The sequence below is a fragment of the Stigmatopora nigra genome, chromosome 1 (assembly GCF_051989575.1).
Source record: "Stigmatopora nigra isolate UIUO_SnigA chromosome 1, RoL_Snig_1.1, whole genome shotgun sequence".
NCBI classification, from domain to species: Eukaryota; Metazoa; Chordata; class Actinopteri; order Syngnathiformes; family Syngnathidae; genus Stigmatopora; species Stigmatopora nigra.
Window position 1 is genome coordinate 12,580,677 of NC_135508.1, and position 17,681 is coordinate 12,598,357.

Here is a 17,681-nt window from a genome sequence, read left to right on the forward strand (position 1 = left end):
TGCACTCTCTTTGTGTGTCTGAAGTCACAGTGCTAATTTGTCCTGACTGTTGGACCAAACACAATGAAAAACGGAAGGGAAGCTATGGTCCACTGCAACATTTTGATCCAAGCAGGGGCTGCTCTCTTATTAGGGTTAAGATAAATTCTGTTTGTTAAAGGCTGTTTCAAAGTTAGCATGTTCAGTGTGCGTTTTAATGTGCAAATTCTCTATCAGGCAATGCATTGTCTTTTTTGTCACTGTTTGAGTTTTTTTTTTCTTTAACTTCTTCAAACAAAGCTGTTGCTACCCTGTCATATCACTACGGCTGACTCGCATTGGTATGTTTGCCCTGCTATCCAAGTGTCAATAGTAAATGGAGCACAGGATACAGTGAGGTAAGAATACAAATACCTAACTCATTGAGTGCCGCAGGCTAGGGCAGGTTTGAGTGACAACAATGCCATGATGCAATTGGTCTCTGAGATTTAAGACTACACAAAGCCACATCAAGACTAGCTTGAGTAATTTGAGCACACATTGACAGATTCACGCTTCCTGAATCTCACAAAGCATATAGACAGTAAGTACACTTACACAGAACCTGAGAAAACTTGATTATTGGGTTAAACTGACTGTAAACATACCGATCATATTTTTTCACGGTTGAACGAATATTCTGTATCTGGAAAAAGGGGCTACAAATCTGTTGATTTCATCATGGAAACACCAAATAGATCAGACGAGAATGAAATGATTGTCCTGTATTTCCTTCCCAAAGTTTATGATTAGGAAGTAAAGTATCAACATAATTTTCATCTTTTTGCATGTTCCTTTCCCTGTTTGAAAGTCTCATGTCTAAAATGCATACAATATTTAAACCATTCTAGAAATAGGCATAGTTTGTTTTCAAATTCCAGAACTGATTTTCATTTGAACATTTTTAGAGAATAATTCTTCTAAAACAAGACAACAAGCTATTTACCGTATTTTCTGGACTATAAGTCGTACTTTTTTTTTCATAGTTTGGCCAGGCCTGTGACCACTAATACTTAAAATGCGACTTACATGTTTTTTTTCTTTCTGACTGCTGAAAGCCAGTTTTAAGGCTATAGCTATCCCCAAAGAAGTTTGACAATTTTAGCCTGATTTTCTAAATGTAACCATCTTTAATTTAAAGTATGTTTGTTCTTGGTTTCTGATCAAAATATGAAATCTTGCCCTCTCTAAGATACGACTTAGTATATATGTACTTTTTGCCTCGTCATTGTGCATTATTTTACTTGTCTGAAAAATACGGTAACTAAAAGTCTAGTGCTCTGATTTTTTGGTACCTGCTTCTGTGCGGCAAGGTGACTGTGTAGAGCTGCTCAGTTGGTAAAAGGTTTCCGCAGCGGAGACTAGAAGGCAGGTTTACAGATGTTATACTCACTATGGCCTCCCAGTCCTCTGTGGACTAAACACACGAGCAGATAAAAGCGTTGAGTTCAAAAGGGCTTTTGCGAAAAGGAAAACGTGATGCTGTTGATGCACAAACCTCAGGTTCATATCGGATCATGATGTCGTACTCCATGGCATGTGGAATGTTGTCAAGATTAAACACTAAGCCAGCACCGTCTTTGACACGAGCAAAACCAGGTCCAGTCCAGGTTATTGTGTGACTTAGGGTGTGCTCTCTATAAACAGTCTTCACATCCGGCTTGGAAAGACAGGAAAATGCCATTTTAAGAACTTTTCCATATTTATAGCCTAGAACTAAATAAGAGTAAAACATATTTCTAAACAATATAAAGTTGGATACTGTAGAAGATGCTATTTTGTGTGTGTGTGAATTTAAAGCAATGACAAAATACGTGACTATAAGAAATATTTCTCTTCGATACTTAACACATTGAAATGCAATTTGATGTAAAGCCTTGATTGCACACCAAAATGGACAAAAGGAGAACTAAATTTGATACCTCAAAATAAAGTGGAATAAATGAGAGGTTTGGGAGGAAAAAATATATAATGGAGAATTTTTGGGGTTGCTTTTTGAAAGGAAGATTTCTCTATTAGAAAAGGGTGAAAAGGATGTTCACTGGACTTCAAAATAACAATCATATTCATACTGTCTGCTGAAGCTGGCGAATTCGCCTCAATGCCGCGCGGTGTTGTTGTGGGTTGGCGATGCGCCGGTGACGTCTGTGTCTTCTGAGCTGGTTGCTGAGGTGTTGAACGCAGTCTGTCTCTGCTTGAGGTCGAACTTTGCCCTACGGGAGAGATGTAAGACAAAAGTTTACCTGTAACAAATGATTTCAACATCCATTTCAAAAGATTCTATTCATTGTTTAAACTCGCTTTACCAATAACTCTTTTCAAATGAGGCGTCTCAGCGTGTCGGCCTCACAGTACTAAGGTTGAAGGTTCAATCCCAGGTGGGTCCTCACAGTGTGGAATTTGTATGTTCACCTGGGGCTTGCGTGGGTTTTCTCCGGCTACTCCGGTTTCCTCCCACATCCCAAAAACATGCAGGTTCGGCTAGTTTAACACTCTAAATTGCTCCTACGTATGAGTGTGAGCGTGATTGGTTGTCCGTCTCGTTGTGCCCTCCTATTGGCTGGCCATAGTTAGCTGGGATAGGCTCTACCACCCCCGCACTCTTGTGAGGATAAACAGTATAGAAAAGGAAAAGGGGGGGAAAAAAGGAATACATGCTGACAAATGTTTTGTCACATGAGTGACGTAAGAATGTTGAAATGCTAAAATGGATTCTATTGAGCTTTTTCTACTTATCTAAAATGGTACTCCTAATGTTTCAGAAGCATATAAATAAATTCAATTATAACTGGACCTTTTACGAATTAGAACTTTATGCAGGTTTCTGAGCAAAAAGTAAATTGGCCAACAATCCAATATCTGGAAAGCAGAGTGGACACACTTCACGACCAAAAAATACTACCAGTAATCATCTCTATCATCTCTTTTAGTCCACAGTTATTTGAAGTGAACAAAGCATTGTTCTTCATATACTGAGAACATGCAATGATTACCTACAAGCATCCGCCAGAAGATAAGGCCAAGAGGCACTTCCCCTCCTATTTTGTATCCTGCATTACAGCCCCTTTGACAATTTGGAAGTCAGCACTTGCCTATTGCCACATTCCGGGGAATGTTGTGAGAGTGTGAAGAAAAGGGTCTGTCTCAGCTTGCCCACAGGGTTAAACGTGGAAGTGGAAAGAGTGGTGAGGGTGGATGAATGAGGGGAGCGGAAACAGACTGTTTTAATGAAAGAAAAGAGCAGATTAAAGGTGCAGTAGAAGATACAGTACTTACATCAGAAGATACTCTGAATACAAGTTGAAAAATTAGTTGAGACTTCTAAAACTATCCGAAATATTGGAGTTGTATACATTTAACCATTTTCACCATAACTTTGAAGTGTCATCATGCATAAATCTGAGTTGAGTGGGCATCAAAGGAGGAATTGTCTGTCCGTTTTGTATACATAGTTATTTTTTAAGTAAAAAATAACCAAAAAACTGCTTTCACAGGTCAATTTTCAGCAACTCAATTTCTTTCTTTTTACTTTCAAACAGCACAAGTAGAATAAATACCATGGCAGTAGAAACCCCAAAATAAATATGGAATTAGATATGTGTGATTGGATTGATCAGGCCTCTTTTGTTCTTCTGTTTGCATTGGTTTCTTGTTCGCAATGATTTTGCCGCTTCACTCATTGGAATTCACGTGTGTATTGGCTATGTTTCAATGGAAATTACCACCATGGTTACCCCGAATGTTTTCTGTTGGAATTGTCAATCTTTGCAATAGCAACTTTGTTCGAGTCAAAACAAATGATCTGTTGTAGCCATAACATCATGCAAGAATTTAAATTTGCTCTAAGCCGCACAGTGATCCTATCACAAGGTTGAATCATCTTTTGACTACCATATTTGCATGTTTCAAGGAGGTTGCTGATCCGATTCGAAGAAGCCGTTTAGAAATCATTTGGATTTGCAAAGGACACAAGTGAGTGGGAACCGAAATTGGGAAACAATTACTCACAGGTAGAGCACCGTCGATGGGTGAGTGTCCTGTGGCTCCTTCGGCTTCGTATTTGTAGAAGTCAAGTGGGGCGCAGAAATAGCCAGGCTGCACTTCAGAGCACTGTCGACCAATTAGATGACTCCTGCATTCACACTGTCCGTTCTCCATCATGCACCTTCAATGAAAACAAGTAGGGAAATGCCAACAACCAAAAGTCATAAAATCTAACTATATATTAATCTATGCCACCCATAGATCCGATAGAGCATACCCATGATCTCAACCAGGAACCAGATTATTCTTGACACTATTTGAGGAAATACTATTGGACATAGCATAACAAATATTACCTATTGTTGGTGGCTCCTCCAAAGTCACAGTCGCATTGTCTACAACCAGCAAGATCGTTACTGAGACCCCAGAATTCAGGCTGAAAAGAAAGGGACACTAACAGTTATAATGTGTATCTCGGGTACATTATCAAATTCGAAAAGACTCCATTGTGTATTCAGAACTTCAAGGAAACAAATATGGAAGATTCTACAGTGTAGAATCTACACCGTCGGATCTGACTCATTCCCTTTCCTGGAATTGTATTATGACAATAAGGGCATTGAATTCAATTCAAGGCAATGGACGACCATTCCAGCCAACGGCCATTGATTGCCGAACCTCCCAGTTAAAATGAATTGGATGCCCTTTGAACGCCAATGAGATAAATGTGAATGACTAGTACTAACCAAACACTGGTTGCAGAAGCGGCCGGTGACGTATCTTTTACAAGAGCAGTCACCGCTAATCTGGTCACATGGGGTTCCCATCAAAATGATCCCGCGTGGATCACAGTTGCAAGCTGGTTGCGCAAATACCCAAAGATAAGATTCAGATATAAAAAGTTCTAAAACAGAAAAAAGTCATGTGTCTACGCACGTTGACAGCCCAGTGGGTCGTTCTGGCTGAGTCCAAAGTAGCCCTCCTTGCAGTCGTCGCAGCGCAAGCCTTTGACGTTGGCTTTGCACCGACACTGTCCAGTGATCATTCCCATGTCCGGATCGGTGTGACTGTCGCAAACACCTCCCTCCATTGATCCCACAGGGTCGCAATCGCAGGCTGGCGGTGGCCCAATGCAAAAACAAAATGGAGAATCTCATGTACACGCATGACTTACTCGGATATTTGAATGAATGCATAGATTAAGAACTCTTTTTGATAAATTCAATGCATGACTCACCAACACAAACTTGTGGATCTCTAATATCCCTGTTGGGGTCTTGATAGTAGAAAGGTTTGCAGATCTCACAGTTGCGGCCCATGGTGTTGTGCAGACAGTTGTCACACACACCTCCGCTTATGTTGCTCGTGGCCAAATACACGGCCACGTCAAAATGACACTGGTTTGAGTGGCCATTGCAGTTACACTCTGTAGAATAGAGCAAAATAGATCTTTATCTGGATTGTCTTAATATAATTTGTCATGGTTGCTCCACTAGAACATATATACAGTATCTTTAGCATACAGTAATCCCTCGATTATCACAGTTAATGTAGATTGTAGACCATATAGGAACGCGATAAACGAAAAACCGCGAAGTAGGGACAACCCTATTTAGAAAATATTTATATATATATTTATTTTTTCTTACTTCAGTGTGGAGTCATAGCAAGCGGAGGACAGGGGAGTGGCCTCCGCTTGCGAGTTTCAGTATGGATTTTCACATTTTTATAAATTTACAAAAAAATGTTGTATTAAATTTTCCCCAGAAAGAAATCTGCAATATTCGAGAGATTATGTACTGTATAATTATTTCACAAAATCTATTTTATGACAGAGAAATTGAAGCCGTATCTAGGTGGTCGTTTGTTCCTACCTTTGCAACTGTGTGGATTTTCAGCTTCAGCCGGTCTCCAGGGCTGGTCGTGGTGGAAATCTTGGCAGCGCTCACAGTTCAAGCCCTCCGTGTTGTGTTTGCAAACACACCGACCATGGATCTGGCCAGAATTAAGAAGGTATAGACTATCGGAACCCGGTGAAATGAAGCCAACAAACAGATAATCGTTTGACAACATTGTCCTTACCACTATAGTAAAACAAAACTACACAACTTATCCCCAAAGACTGAATTGAGTTAATAGACTTAGAATTAAGGCCAGAGATGCATTGGATTGACAAAAGTTTTCTCACTGCAGCTTCATCTGGTGAATGTGAACATAAAATTGTTGGTAACTATGAGTAATCTTGTCAAAGGTACAAAATAACGCATATATAAACCCACCATGCCATTTTCCCGCGTGTCAATGCCTGGCACTGGGGCGCACTCGGAGGCGTGTCCATAACAAAAGCAGCTTCCTCTGACCACCAGCTCATAGATGGCGTAGTAATACTTTTGGAGGACATCAGAGCGTCTGTCCAGAAGGTCGTCTCCCAGAGTGTTCAATTTTGTGAAGTTAATGCGCAGATTGGTGATTCGTAGGAGCTCTAAAAGGTAAATAATAACACATTAATAGATCAAATTAAAATAACAGTGCAAAAGCATGTTGTCCATCCGAAACATGTCAGAAAAATGCTTAGTTGTCACAGTATTACAGATTTTGCAGTGTAAATAGAGATTTTAAAACATTTTTTATCCAACTAGGCATCTTGGTTCATGTAAATATACTTCAATTTTTGACATATTCAGTGGTTCTTGTAAAGATACCTTGAATGTTCAAGCTGTAAGGATCTTTCACATGAATAGCAGGATCCAACACTTTGTAAATGACCTTGAAGAGAACAAAACAAAAATCAGGAGAGGAAAGATTTCGGTTCATTTGTGAAAGAGCAGAGGCTCCTATTCAACTTCACTGATATAAAGTCAAACATAAGTGTTCAGGACCGGGTAAAATAATCCTATGACATCATTCCTTTAGTTTATCATTGTGTTCTTCTCACACAATATTGCAACAAAGAGACCCTACAAAGCTCACCTCTCCATTGGTGGAAGGCTCAATGTCAGAGTAACGTTCCTCACAGATGATATCGTTAATGTTGTGCAGGCCATTAGAGGGGATACCCAGAAAAGTTTTAGTGCAGTTGGAGGCAAAGTAGCGGTAGGGACGCCATGTTCGTCCAAAATCAGCTGAACGCTCAATAATCATAGCTGCAGGGCGGAAAGTCTGTGGGCGGAAATGGGAAATAAATAAACTTAAGTTATTGCTTAACAAAAGTTGTTTTTGCATCACTGCATTCCTTAACCTGATAGCCCTTTAGACTGTAAAGCTTGTTTAATAACTAAAATTAGAGTCAATATACTGTAGGGTACATTATATAAATCTTGAAAATTTAATAATGTACACCAACTGTACATTATATAGCACAATTGCAGGCTCCTTCATCAAACAGAAGCACATAGAGGTCTTGGAAAGACTACACAGGCAAACTAATATAGTGACTAATTATATACTATGCATGTATAACAAAACAATGAATACAAAGTACGACAAGAAAAAAAAAATGTTATCTATTCATATGTACAGTCATGGGAGTGGTTTATCGGTACAGGGCCATAAAAAAGGCCCATAAAGCAAACTCATTCATGCAAAGAGTATATACCTTGAACTTCATAATGAGATGCGTGAAGTGGAATTCTGCCTCCAGGTTTAGTCGAATGCTGACATTCTCCTCTCCTGTGGGGGAAACAACTGTCACAATGACAAATCTACTTGGGCACAAGTGAAAAAGTGCCACTATCAAAGTGTGCACAGACCGTTAGCAGACTGCCACCATGTGTTGTCTCCGTTGCTGTCCATGAGGTAGATTACGTTCTCGATGCGATGGCTGTTTCTGTCTCGGTTGGGGTCATACGGATACTGGGAGTTGCACTCAAAACATTTATCTGACTCCTGTTCAGGTGCGAAAAACATATTTGTGAATAAATAAAAAAGGGGGAAGAAAAATGAATGCTAAATTATATGTTTTGCCAGACTTAAAAGAAGTCAGAATGAAAGAAAACCCCAGGGAATAGTGGGAGATTTATCTTTGGGGCAAAACAGTTTGACACTTAACATGAAAATCTGCAGTTTTAACAGCATCAATAAAAGCACTGAATATTCAAAGCCTTGAAAAAATACTAGATTTTTCTTTAATTTCATTGTGTTCCTGAAAGGAAGTCAAAATAGTAACAGTTTTAATGACAAAGGGTTAAAAATGTCGGTAGGTTTTATACCCCACTATGAAATAAAGTATTGAATTGTCGCACTGCTCCACGCGCTAGCCTGGAGGCCCAAGGTAACTCAAGTTGGCCTGCAAGTGGAATTGCTTCTCAACAATTGAGTAGAAATAATGAGCCTTCAGAGAGCATGGGGCAGTTGGCAGTAAAGGGGTGCGGTGCGTTTGTAGATGGGGGCCATGAAGAGGGGGTGTTGAGTAGATGAGGTTGGCACAGAGAAGCAAATGGAATTCAGGCTGGAGTGTCTTAATTAGCTTGCTGTCAGGAATGATAAAGATATTATAACAAGGCCGGTAAAGATCTTACAATTAATGATATTTCTTTGTGCAATGTGTGTGGCAAATGTGTCCAACAATACCTTATTGACACTTGTGTATAAAGGCAACCTTTGTGAGACCCAACCTCATCTTCAAGAAACAGTTGTGAGAATTAGCAGCCAAATAAGTATTTTAAGGTATTATAAGTTTATTGTACTGTAAATGAACCCTTCAACCCAACTGATTAAGCTGATTGACAGTCCTCCTGATTTTTTTTTTTACATATTATAACATGAAAGTGGGTTTCGTAATTGAATTTAAATAAGAGTTGATAGGGTGTTAAGTGTGTGTGCGTGAATATGCGTTTTTGTGTGTGGCTTTAAATCTCCCCCATTCACTCTTGCTCTCTACTCCGAGTCCTTATTCATTTCCAATTAGTCAAGCCTGGTCAAGCTTTTTATTGCAACTAAACAATGATGTAAATACAATGTTAATTTGAAAAGCACAATGGCTATACATAAAAAGTGCATCCACTAAACCTCCATTAAGTTATGTTTCGATATGAGATTATTTCATTATTCAGCTATTTCCCTTGTTTTAATCCAATGCCCTGTGAACCTTTGCCTAAAAATGCTTTTTTCTGGAGATATTCCTAATATATTTCAATTGTGAGCCCTGTGAATGAACCCCTAAAAATAAACTTGTATTTTTTAACCTACATTACATGATTCCCACTTCCCCTGTCCCTTGTCTTCGGAGCCCCTTTTTGGTTCACTGACGTAATTGGATTAACAACGGTCCTTAAAATTTATCACCTCAACCCGGATATAATGATGGAATCTAAACTCAATGTGAAAAGGAAGACTACCATGACAATCTTCTGTCAAGCACACATGATTGATGAACTCTTGGACGTTGTAATAGTGGGGCCTTAAGCCGTTGTTAACAAAGGTCGACATCTGGTTTCATGGTGTGACAGTATGTCACTATATTCTGGCCCCGACTGTTGCAAAGAGCCACTGGAATCAGGGGCTCGTTCACCTGGAGGCATCATGGCGCAAGTATGTACTTGTTGTGCAAACAGATGTACGTATGTATACTCCGTGCACATGATGGAACACATGTCAAGCATCATTTAGAAGGAGAAACAAATAAACTAACGATGGACAAAAGACAAGAAGATTTTGACGTGAAGAAGACATCTACTAGATGTTGGGGCCTGTCTATTAACATTCTTTCCAATGACCCATATTCTGTGTTGGGCTGACGTTCACACAATAACTGAGTTGCTACAAAGGACAGTGATAGAGGTCTAATCTATTTCAACTGGGAGGGCCGTCAAATCACTGCTACTTCATCACGGCTGATCTGAATTATTCTAAATTTTCCGTTTTAAATTGTCTTTGCAAACAGGATTATTGCTCTATTTTCTTTTACTGGTATATTATATAGGCTTGAGGCATTGGCTGATTACCAATTTGAAAAGGTTTTTAAAAAGCCAAATGGGAGGGACTTAGCAGGTAATGAGTTTTATGGTCTGCAGTTTGAGCCAATGTGAGGCGTTTGAGGAACACATTTTTCAGTCATAAATGGAAATATTACTCTAGATCTAAAATGACTCTAGAAGATATAATGCCTACCAATGGTTTTACCAAGTGTATGATATACCGTATGATAGTTTGTACAAAATGTACCTGTTTTGCAGTTGTGCACAACCTTCAAAATATTACTAAGGCATGTTGACAAAGACGCTTTGTGTGCTTCATGTCGGTAATGTAAAGTGCTGAAAAATGGTGCCGCTGAGTGGAAGCCTCATTCATTTAAAATCAAACAAGCTATAAAGTTGAATTGGAGCTCGATAAAGCAACAACAAAATATTGTGATTTTTTTTATAAGATTATAAATACCAATGGAAAAGACAGTCAAAATAAAATGGAAAAAAAAACATAACTAATTCAGTATTTATCGACTAGTTAGTCAACTGACCTGGAGATGACTGACGATGCAGTAGTGCTCCGGACCGTTTAACCCACAAGTGGAGGTAGCACTGAGGTTCACAGCACGTCCAATCAAAAGGTTTCCCGTGGCGGGGTAACAGCTCCCATCCGTGCAGCCATGCGGGCTTGATGGCAAGTCTTGCCCAGACACACTAGAGGCTAGAAATACAATTCCAGGAAAAAGCATTTCTTAAAAACTCTTTGCATGCTGCACATTAGATTGCATGAAAGCAATGTTCCACAATGCCGGGTCATTACAGCTTAAATTTCTGTTTTGCTCTCTTGAAGAAAAAAAAATGGATGTTTATAATTTCAGACATGGGTTTTAGACATTCCAGAAAGTAATTGCTCTAATGAACTTGGAGGAAAAACACTTTTTTTCACCATTACTTTGATTCATGTATTGTAAATGTGCTTTTTTTAATTAATCAAACTAAATTCTGCTGGCATGCACATGATAAATAATGTTGTCTGTCCCTTTAAGGTTGTCATTTAGCAACTTGAATCTTCAGCTCCCTCAACACATTTTCAATAGAGTTAACGCTCGGGGCCAGCTAGGCACCTCGTGACCTAAATGTGCTTCTTCATGACCCAATCCTTTGTTGCATTGCCCATAGGTTGTGGGTCATTGTCATTCTGAAAAGACTCATTGACAACTGCTCTTCAGTTGCTCTGTATGGTCTCATCCACGGCCACCTTGCTGCAAGTAAAATCGTGCATTGCAAAAAGTAGGCAAACAGCATGACGTAAGGTGGAAATGAGCACAATATTACCTTTCATCCATTATTTGCTTCAAAGAAAACAGCCATCAAAAGGATTCTGCTCATTGTGAAACCCATTAAGTGTGAATGGATGAGTTTTTGAAAAGAAAAAATTTAAATATAGTGACCAAATCACTTAATTTCCATATATAAACTTGCCCATCTCTCCATTCCCAGCCAAGATCACTATATTTTCCTATTTTTTCCCCTATAATAGATTCCTATTTCTGCATCCTCACCCTCTTCCTACTGTGACAACGAAATTTCCCGAATACGGGATGAATAAAGCTATCCAATCCAATCCTAGATATGAGTTGAATCGGTGCGAGTCAGGCGATGAAACATTTTGAACAACATTTGGCACCAGCTGGTTTACAAGTATGTTATTAGAGTGTAGTATGAGGCTATAAGATGCATACACATACACAAAAAGAAAATGAATGACAGGTAAACGCACCCGTAGGCATCCAATTTCCCTCCGGTATACGTTACTATGGGAGGAATGTGAAGACAGGATGGAAAATGTTATTCATTAAAGGGGAAACATTCCAGGTGTCAGTGTGGCCATGAATGAATGCTAATGCACCTTTAAGGGCCTGTTTGCAACACTTTCCTTCAATCTTGAGAAGAGCTGGAAAGATTGTTGGAATGGAACTAAGCCATAGGAACACTTAAAAGGTGATCCATCAATCACAACACCTGTGCAGTAAGCTGTCATTCACAAATTCATGGCTTCAATTTGTTTGCAAAGATGATCACACTGAATCTTTGTTCTGCAAAGCAAATATGTTGGTAGTCTGGGGAGCATCGTTGAACAAAAAAAAGCTATGATCAGCTTCATTTATAACACATTCTAATGTTGTCAGCCTCATAAAAATCCTACTTCTTATTTTAATTTATACAATTTGTAATTTGCTTTCATCCAGCTTATTGTGATTTGAAGAACAACAATATCTACCCCCAAATTGAGTTTTTTACAAATGTGTATGAATTGTGACAAAACAAAAAAAGATACACTGTTCTTATCGAAGACCGTGAAATAAAAAATATAAAAGGGGAGGGGGTACTCACCCAGGATGAGGAGCATTAGACACAAGGCCATGGTTGTCATCAGCAAGATTGGATATTCAAAGATCCCTTAATGTGGAGCTGATAAAACACAGAAACAAATGGATTTCAAAAATAACTTCACAATGAAACATCACATTCAGATTAAAATTTGGGAAAAACAAGTTTTCAGAATCTGCACCTCAATATTTGAGTACATTGGAATTGGCACCTCAATGTTTAAGTGGATTGTTAATATCAATTTAAGCAATGAATAATTATAGTAATTCTAGATTTCCCAACCTAGCAAAAATTTCATATTTTCATAATTTGGATATTGGCAGTATAAATATTATTCTCCAACTCTTATGAGTAGGCCTTGCGAAATGTTGCCGCTGCACAAATGTAGATGGAACACTCGCATTCATTCCTCCTTTATTCCTCGCCATCATTAAAATTGTCATTCTTTCATCACAAAGTCAATTTTCAGCACATCCTGGCTAGTTGTGTGCCAAGGGCCTCTTGTATGCTGAGGCTCTGCAAACACAGTGGCATCCGCAGTGAATGGCGCGGAATATGCGTGGAAACAAAACCACAGGCGAGAACAAGCATGTTTTACATCGCACAACCTCCAGGACAAATAATCGTGGTGACAGAATTACCATAGGAAAGAATGGATGACACTTTCAGGAGTTTGCTGAAAGTGCCTTTGTTGTCAGGGTAATCACTTATCATGTCCCCCATGCCTTGTTATTTATCGAATGCGTGTCATGAATTCAAATAATCATATTCATGAGATTAGATATCATACTGTTTTCTCAAACTTGGAGAAATATCCCCCTCGCAGCTGTGAACAATACAGTGATGACCTTAAAGGAAACAGATTGGCTGTTTGTAAACTCTTTGACCAATGACAACAAGTAATTCACTTTCAGACCATTGAATGTCTTTGGAGGTAGTCCAAAAATTGAATGTTTCTTATGTTTCATTATAGCATCACTAAAATCTTAATTGATCCAGAAAGTCAACAGATGGACGAACACATCACCTTTTCCACTTTTGATATATCACAGCCTCCGTTAAACAAGATATTTAAAAACGGAAAGCCCTTGACATTTTGCACAGGAGCATATAATTTGGTTTACTAAAAGCTTGGATGTCTTTCAACATCTGTGAATAAATCATGTCAATCTCAATCAACGTGTCATTCTAAAACCTTTTCCAAAAATGCCATGTGCGCTATTGGTCTCTCAAGTTACAATTTAACCAACTACAATATGTAGTGAACAAACATAGTTACAGTTTAGCCAAGGAAGTGCAAGAATGGTGATGGTCCAAACCTTTACCAACAGCACAAGAGAAAACAACCCAAAAAACAATCACACTAAAACAATCCATGAGGTTTAGAGGTTTTCAAGTGATTCAAGGATTCAAGGATTCATACTCACCTATGGATTCCTCACTATTTAGGAGTGTTCACTCAAATTGTCTTTGAATGCCGTTCTCTGTCATGTAAAGCCCAGTGTGTGTGTTTACGCGTGCATGCACATGTCATGCAGCAGAAAGTGTAAAACCAACTTGAGGGCGCTACCGGCGCCGGCGGCAGTGTAAAAACAGAGGGAAAGCCGGTAGCCAATAGGAAACCCCCGAGTGTTGGTTTCTCTCCGCCCTCCCTGGTTTTCTCCATCCGACTGCCTCGTCACTGGGGCACTGAGGTGAATGGACAGCCATTATTATTCTAATTGCACTGTCACTCTGCGGGCCACTAGTTGAAAGAAGGGGAACGGTCTCCAGGCCATTGGAATGCACCACCCTTTTCTTCTGTACTTGCAGGGAGAGTGAAGAGGCGAGGGAGGTAGAGAGAAGGCCAGAGAGGCCAGAGACAGAGAGGGAGGGTGAATGACTAGCAAGAAGTGGTATGGACAGGAACGAATGGGCAAGGTTCCACTCATGCTGGGAGTGTTTCAAGTACAGTATGCATTTTTTTAACATTAATAATGGAAAAATGACAGTGTCCATTAATGATGGTGTTTCATGCTTACATTCAAAAAGAATCATCAACTGCCCCCTACCTACCCTGTCCAGCACCTACAAATCCTAGGGCCTTACAAGGGCAGAGAGCATACAAAAGAGACAACAAACATCCCTTGTTCCTCCACTTCAAGCTGCTGCCCTCTAGAAGGCGCTACAGAGCCATAACAGCCAAGACAAACAGACTCAAGAACAGTTTCTTCCCAAGAGCTGTCGATCTAATATGAATAAATTAATGAATATTTATTCTTTATCACAACATAAAATAACAAGACAAGCAGTAATCGCGAGACATGAAAATGATAAAGATTGAAAACTTTAAAGATAACAAACTTTGATGGCTGCTTTAAATTGGGGTAGAGCAAGAGACAGTTGGGTTACGAGCGCATCAATAGCGCGAAAAATGGATATGCATCAATAAGAAGTAGTGTAAATTCCCCCTGGATTAGTCACCAGTCAATCTCAGGGCATGGCACAAATACTCTGGAGAAACAAAAAGTTAAATTCCCATTCTCTATAGGTCTCTAGCTCGTGAAAGTCTTTGGTGAACAGGATTTTGTTCCAGTTGACTTTTAGATTCAACGTGGACTGGTCGTAAAGTTTGGCCGCGAGTTTGAGACCCCTGTCGTAAACCAATCATCTCATATACTGCCCAATCGCTATTCATTCCCACAATGACAACAATGGGCGATTTAGAGCCTTCAATTAACCTACATATGAATCTATGGAAATTGTGAGGAAGCCGGAATACTGAGAGAAACATCAAATAAAAAAGCCAATTCAAACTCATAACTGCCATCTCTGGCATGCATACCTAGCATAAAACATGTACAAATATAGTATTTATACTCTAACTGTTTCTTCCAACTCAAAGGATTTGTACTGGGGGGATTAAAAGCCACAAACATTCGTTCATTCGTTATCCGTTCGTGCTGGAGCCTTAAATATTAATTATAACACATTTTGGCCCTAATCCCTTTACTAACATGTCATGAAGAGTTGAAACTAACATGCCTTGGACCTTATCGAAAAAGACATTGAAGGTCAAAAAACTTTGGAAGGGGCGACAACACAAAGAGACGAGCGTAGGAGGAAGTGTAACGGTGTCGGTGGTGTGTGGGTAATGTGCATGCATGTGTGTGATTTGGGCCCGTCAACAAAACAAGTGCACAACAGAACAAAGCAGCTTTCACATTCACAGTGCTCTGCTGATGTGACCTTCGGCCTCTGTTAAAGGAGGAGATGGCGAGGTAGCGAGTGCAGAAACTAGAACTGGAGTTCAAAGCTGGTTAGCAGCAGTGACTGTGAATACTTGAAAATCAAATAGAATTCCAACATAAACCTCTGACAAATATTACATTATAGTACATGAGATGACTTTTCATTACGATGACGAAACAACTCGTGACTGTACCGCTAGACTACTGCAATGGAGTCAGCCAGTCTGCTCACCTTTTAACTGGAACACGAAAGAGGGAGCACATTACTTTTGTTCTTTCCTGCCTCCACTGGCTGCGCATGCAAATAGAAGCTCTTTTTAAGATTCAGTTTCCGTCTTCTTAATGGTCTTTCCCTGCCTTATCTTAATTCTAATGCATCAAGTCAGTTGGGCAGTCGGAAATAACAGCTCTTGACAAGAATAAATGTGCTACGCTACACCTTCTGATACAATACTACACTATATGAAATAACACGTTAAATAAATATCGTTAATGATTTACTTTTTTAATTTACATACAGCTCTTCATTTGTCATCCATTTCCTTTCTTAAACTCTGCAGTATTTCCGAATTATAAATTCTCATTTTAAGGTCAGTTGGATAAGATACAAAAGCCTTGAAGAACTTTTCCTTAATAACACAGAGGCAAAGATCAATTGAGAGTTTGCCGACTGCAACAAGCATTTTCCGACTGCAACGAGCTAACCAAAAAAGGAACGGTTGCATCGAAAGATAAGCCAAGGCCAGCATAAAGTTCATGCAGCCTCTACAAAGTCGATGCTGAGGCTAAACGAAGTCAAGGAATCTCGGAACTCCAGCCCAAACAATCCCAGGTTCCCGTATCACTGAATAAAAAACATGATAAGCTTGGCTCTGTGAGCTGGTGCCTGTATGAACTTGTGTCTACATCAAATCAAGGGCTTGTGTTCTAAGAATTCACACTTTTACAAAGAAATGATTCTGGCAGCTATGAAAAGCTACAAGTGCGGTAAAAGAATTAAGAATTGTAAAGGTGACGTAAAGCGAGGCGCAGCTGGCAAGGTATGGGACAGTACTAGTTGTAAAGTTCATGAAGTTCATGATGAGTTCACTGTCAATGTGTGTGACAGTGAGAAATAGCATAAGGGGGTAAAACATGACAAAAATAAAAATGAAAGGTTCTCTAATGGTTTGCAACCAAGACAAAAGCCACCTCAACACTATGAAGTAGCACAATGCAGTCTTATCCTAATACTCTTGAAAGAAAAATTATAGCGATGCACAGTTCAAGTACATCTGAGTGTTCCAGTTAAAAAATAACCCGCTCCAGGGTGTGTCAGTTCAATACCAGAGGAAAAGGCCCAGACAGAGACTAAGGTCATAAAATGATATCACTCTGAATACCCTTCAAGAGAATTGATCAAAACATTCACAAAAATAATCATGTAAAATCCAAAAAGTACTGTGCGATATTGAAAAATCTATAGTAAGAATGACCAAAGAAAATCCTGGAACAAAGAACAACTGGCTAGCTTATCCATTTAGCAGTTCTAAGGTTGTGGGTTCAAATCCTTCTTAAATGGACTTTCCATCTAGTCCTTGTCCCAGTGTCAGTTTTCACTGAGTGCTCCAGGTTCCTCACACGATCCCAGTCATAGTAAAATAAATGCACATTGTCTCCAAATTGTCAAGAAGAAAGTGAATGTGACATCATTTGTCCATTTATGTCCTGTGACTACCTGGTGACCAATTCAAGGTGTGGAGCCCCCGAAACCATGATAGTAATAGATCAATCCAATGCCAAATAATGAAAGAATAAAGTTGAATTCCATTCTGATGATGTAACAGGTAGCTAGTATTGTGATTTACAGGTCGGCTTGAGACTGAGAGCATGACACGTGTCTCGGTTTTGCTACTTCTTGGAACTTTGCCTTTGTCGCTAGGTCATATTACAGAGATGAATAAAGTATGTTATTTGGTAAGGAAGAGGACTACCATCTAAAAGGAGGAGGAAGGACCAAGGAAGTTGCAATTAGAGAAATTAGATGAACCCCTTGTGTTTACCAAAGGCTCTACTTTTGTGCATCTCTGTTCAGGTTTCTGAGCGTACACAACACACTATAATTAGATTGCGTTCATTAAGCTGTCAGTTGTCTGGAAACATGACTTCCAGACAG

The 17,681-nt window shown here is 39.4% G+C and overlaps 1 protein-coding gene across 1 annotated transcript in view; it reads right to left on the reverse strand.

Annotated features, from left to right (window-relative positions):
• Positions 1–17,681, reverse strand: part of lamb2l (laminin, beta 2-like) — a 28,568-nt gene that overhangs the window by 7,885 nt on the left and 3,002 nt on the right. Inside the window, exons 2-17 of the mRNA XM_077720037.1 lie at positions 12,300–12,377; positions 10,457–10,626; positions 7,752–7,887; positions 7,598–7,671; positions 6,973–7,161; positions 6,705–6,768; positions 6,282–6,484; positions 5,877–5,997; positions 5,240–5,428; positions 4,939–5,118; positions 4,749–4,861; positions 4,359–4,438; positions 4,027–4,183; positions 2,091–2,231; positions 1,517–1,678; positions 1,314–1,435 (exon numbers count right to left, since the gene is read on the reverse strand). Coding sequence (XP_077576163.1) covers positions 1,314–1,435; positions 1,517–1,678; positions 2,091–2,231; positions 4,027–4,183; positions 4,359–4,438; positions 4,749–4,861; positions 4,939–5,118; positions 5,240–5,428; positions 5,877–5,997; positions 6,282–6,484; positions 6,705–6,768; positions 6,973–7,161; positions 7,598–7,671; positions 7,752–7,887; positions 10,457–10,626; positions 12,300–12,339 — 2,141 coding nt within the window. The 5' untranslated portion in view covers positions 12,340–12,377. The remainder of the gene's footprint in view (positions 1–1,313; positions 1,436–1,516; positions 1,679–2,090; positions 2,232–4,026; positions 4,184–4,358; positions 4,439–4,748; positions 4,862–4,938; positions 5,119–5,239; positions 5,429–5,876; positions 5,998–6,281; positions 6,485–6,704; positions 6,769–6,972; positions 7,162–7,597; positions 7,672–7,751; positions 7,888–10,456; positions 10,627–12,299; positions 12,378–17,681) is intronic.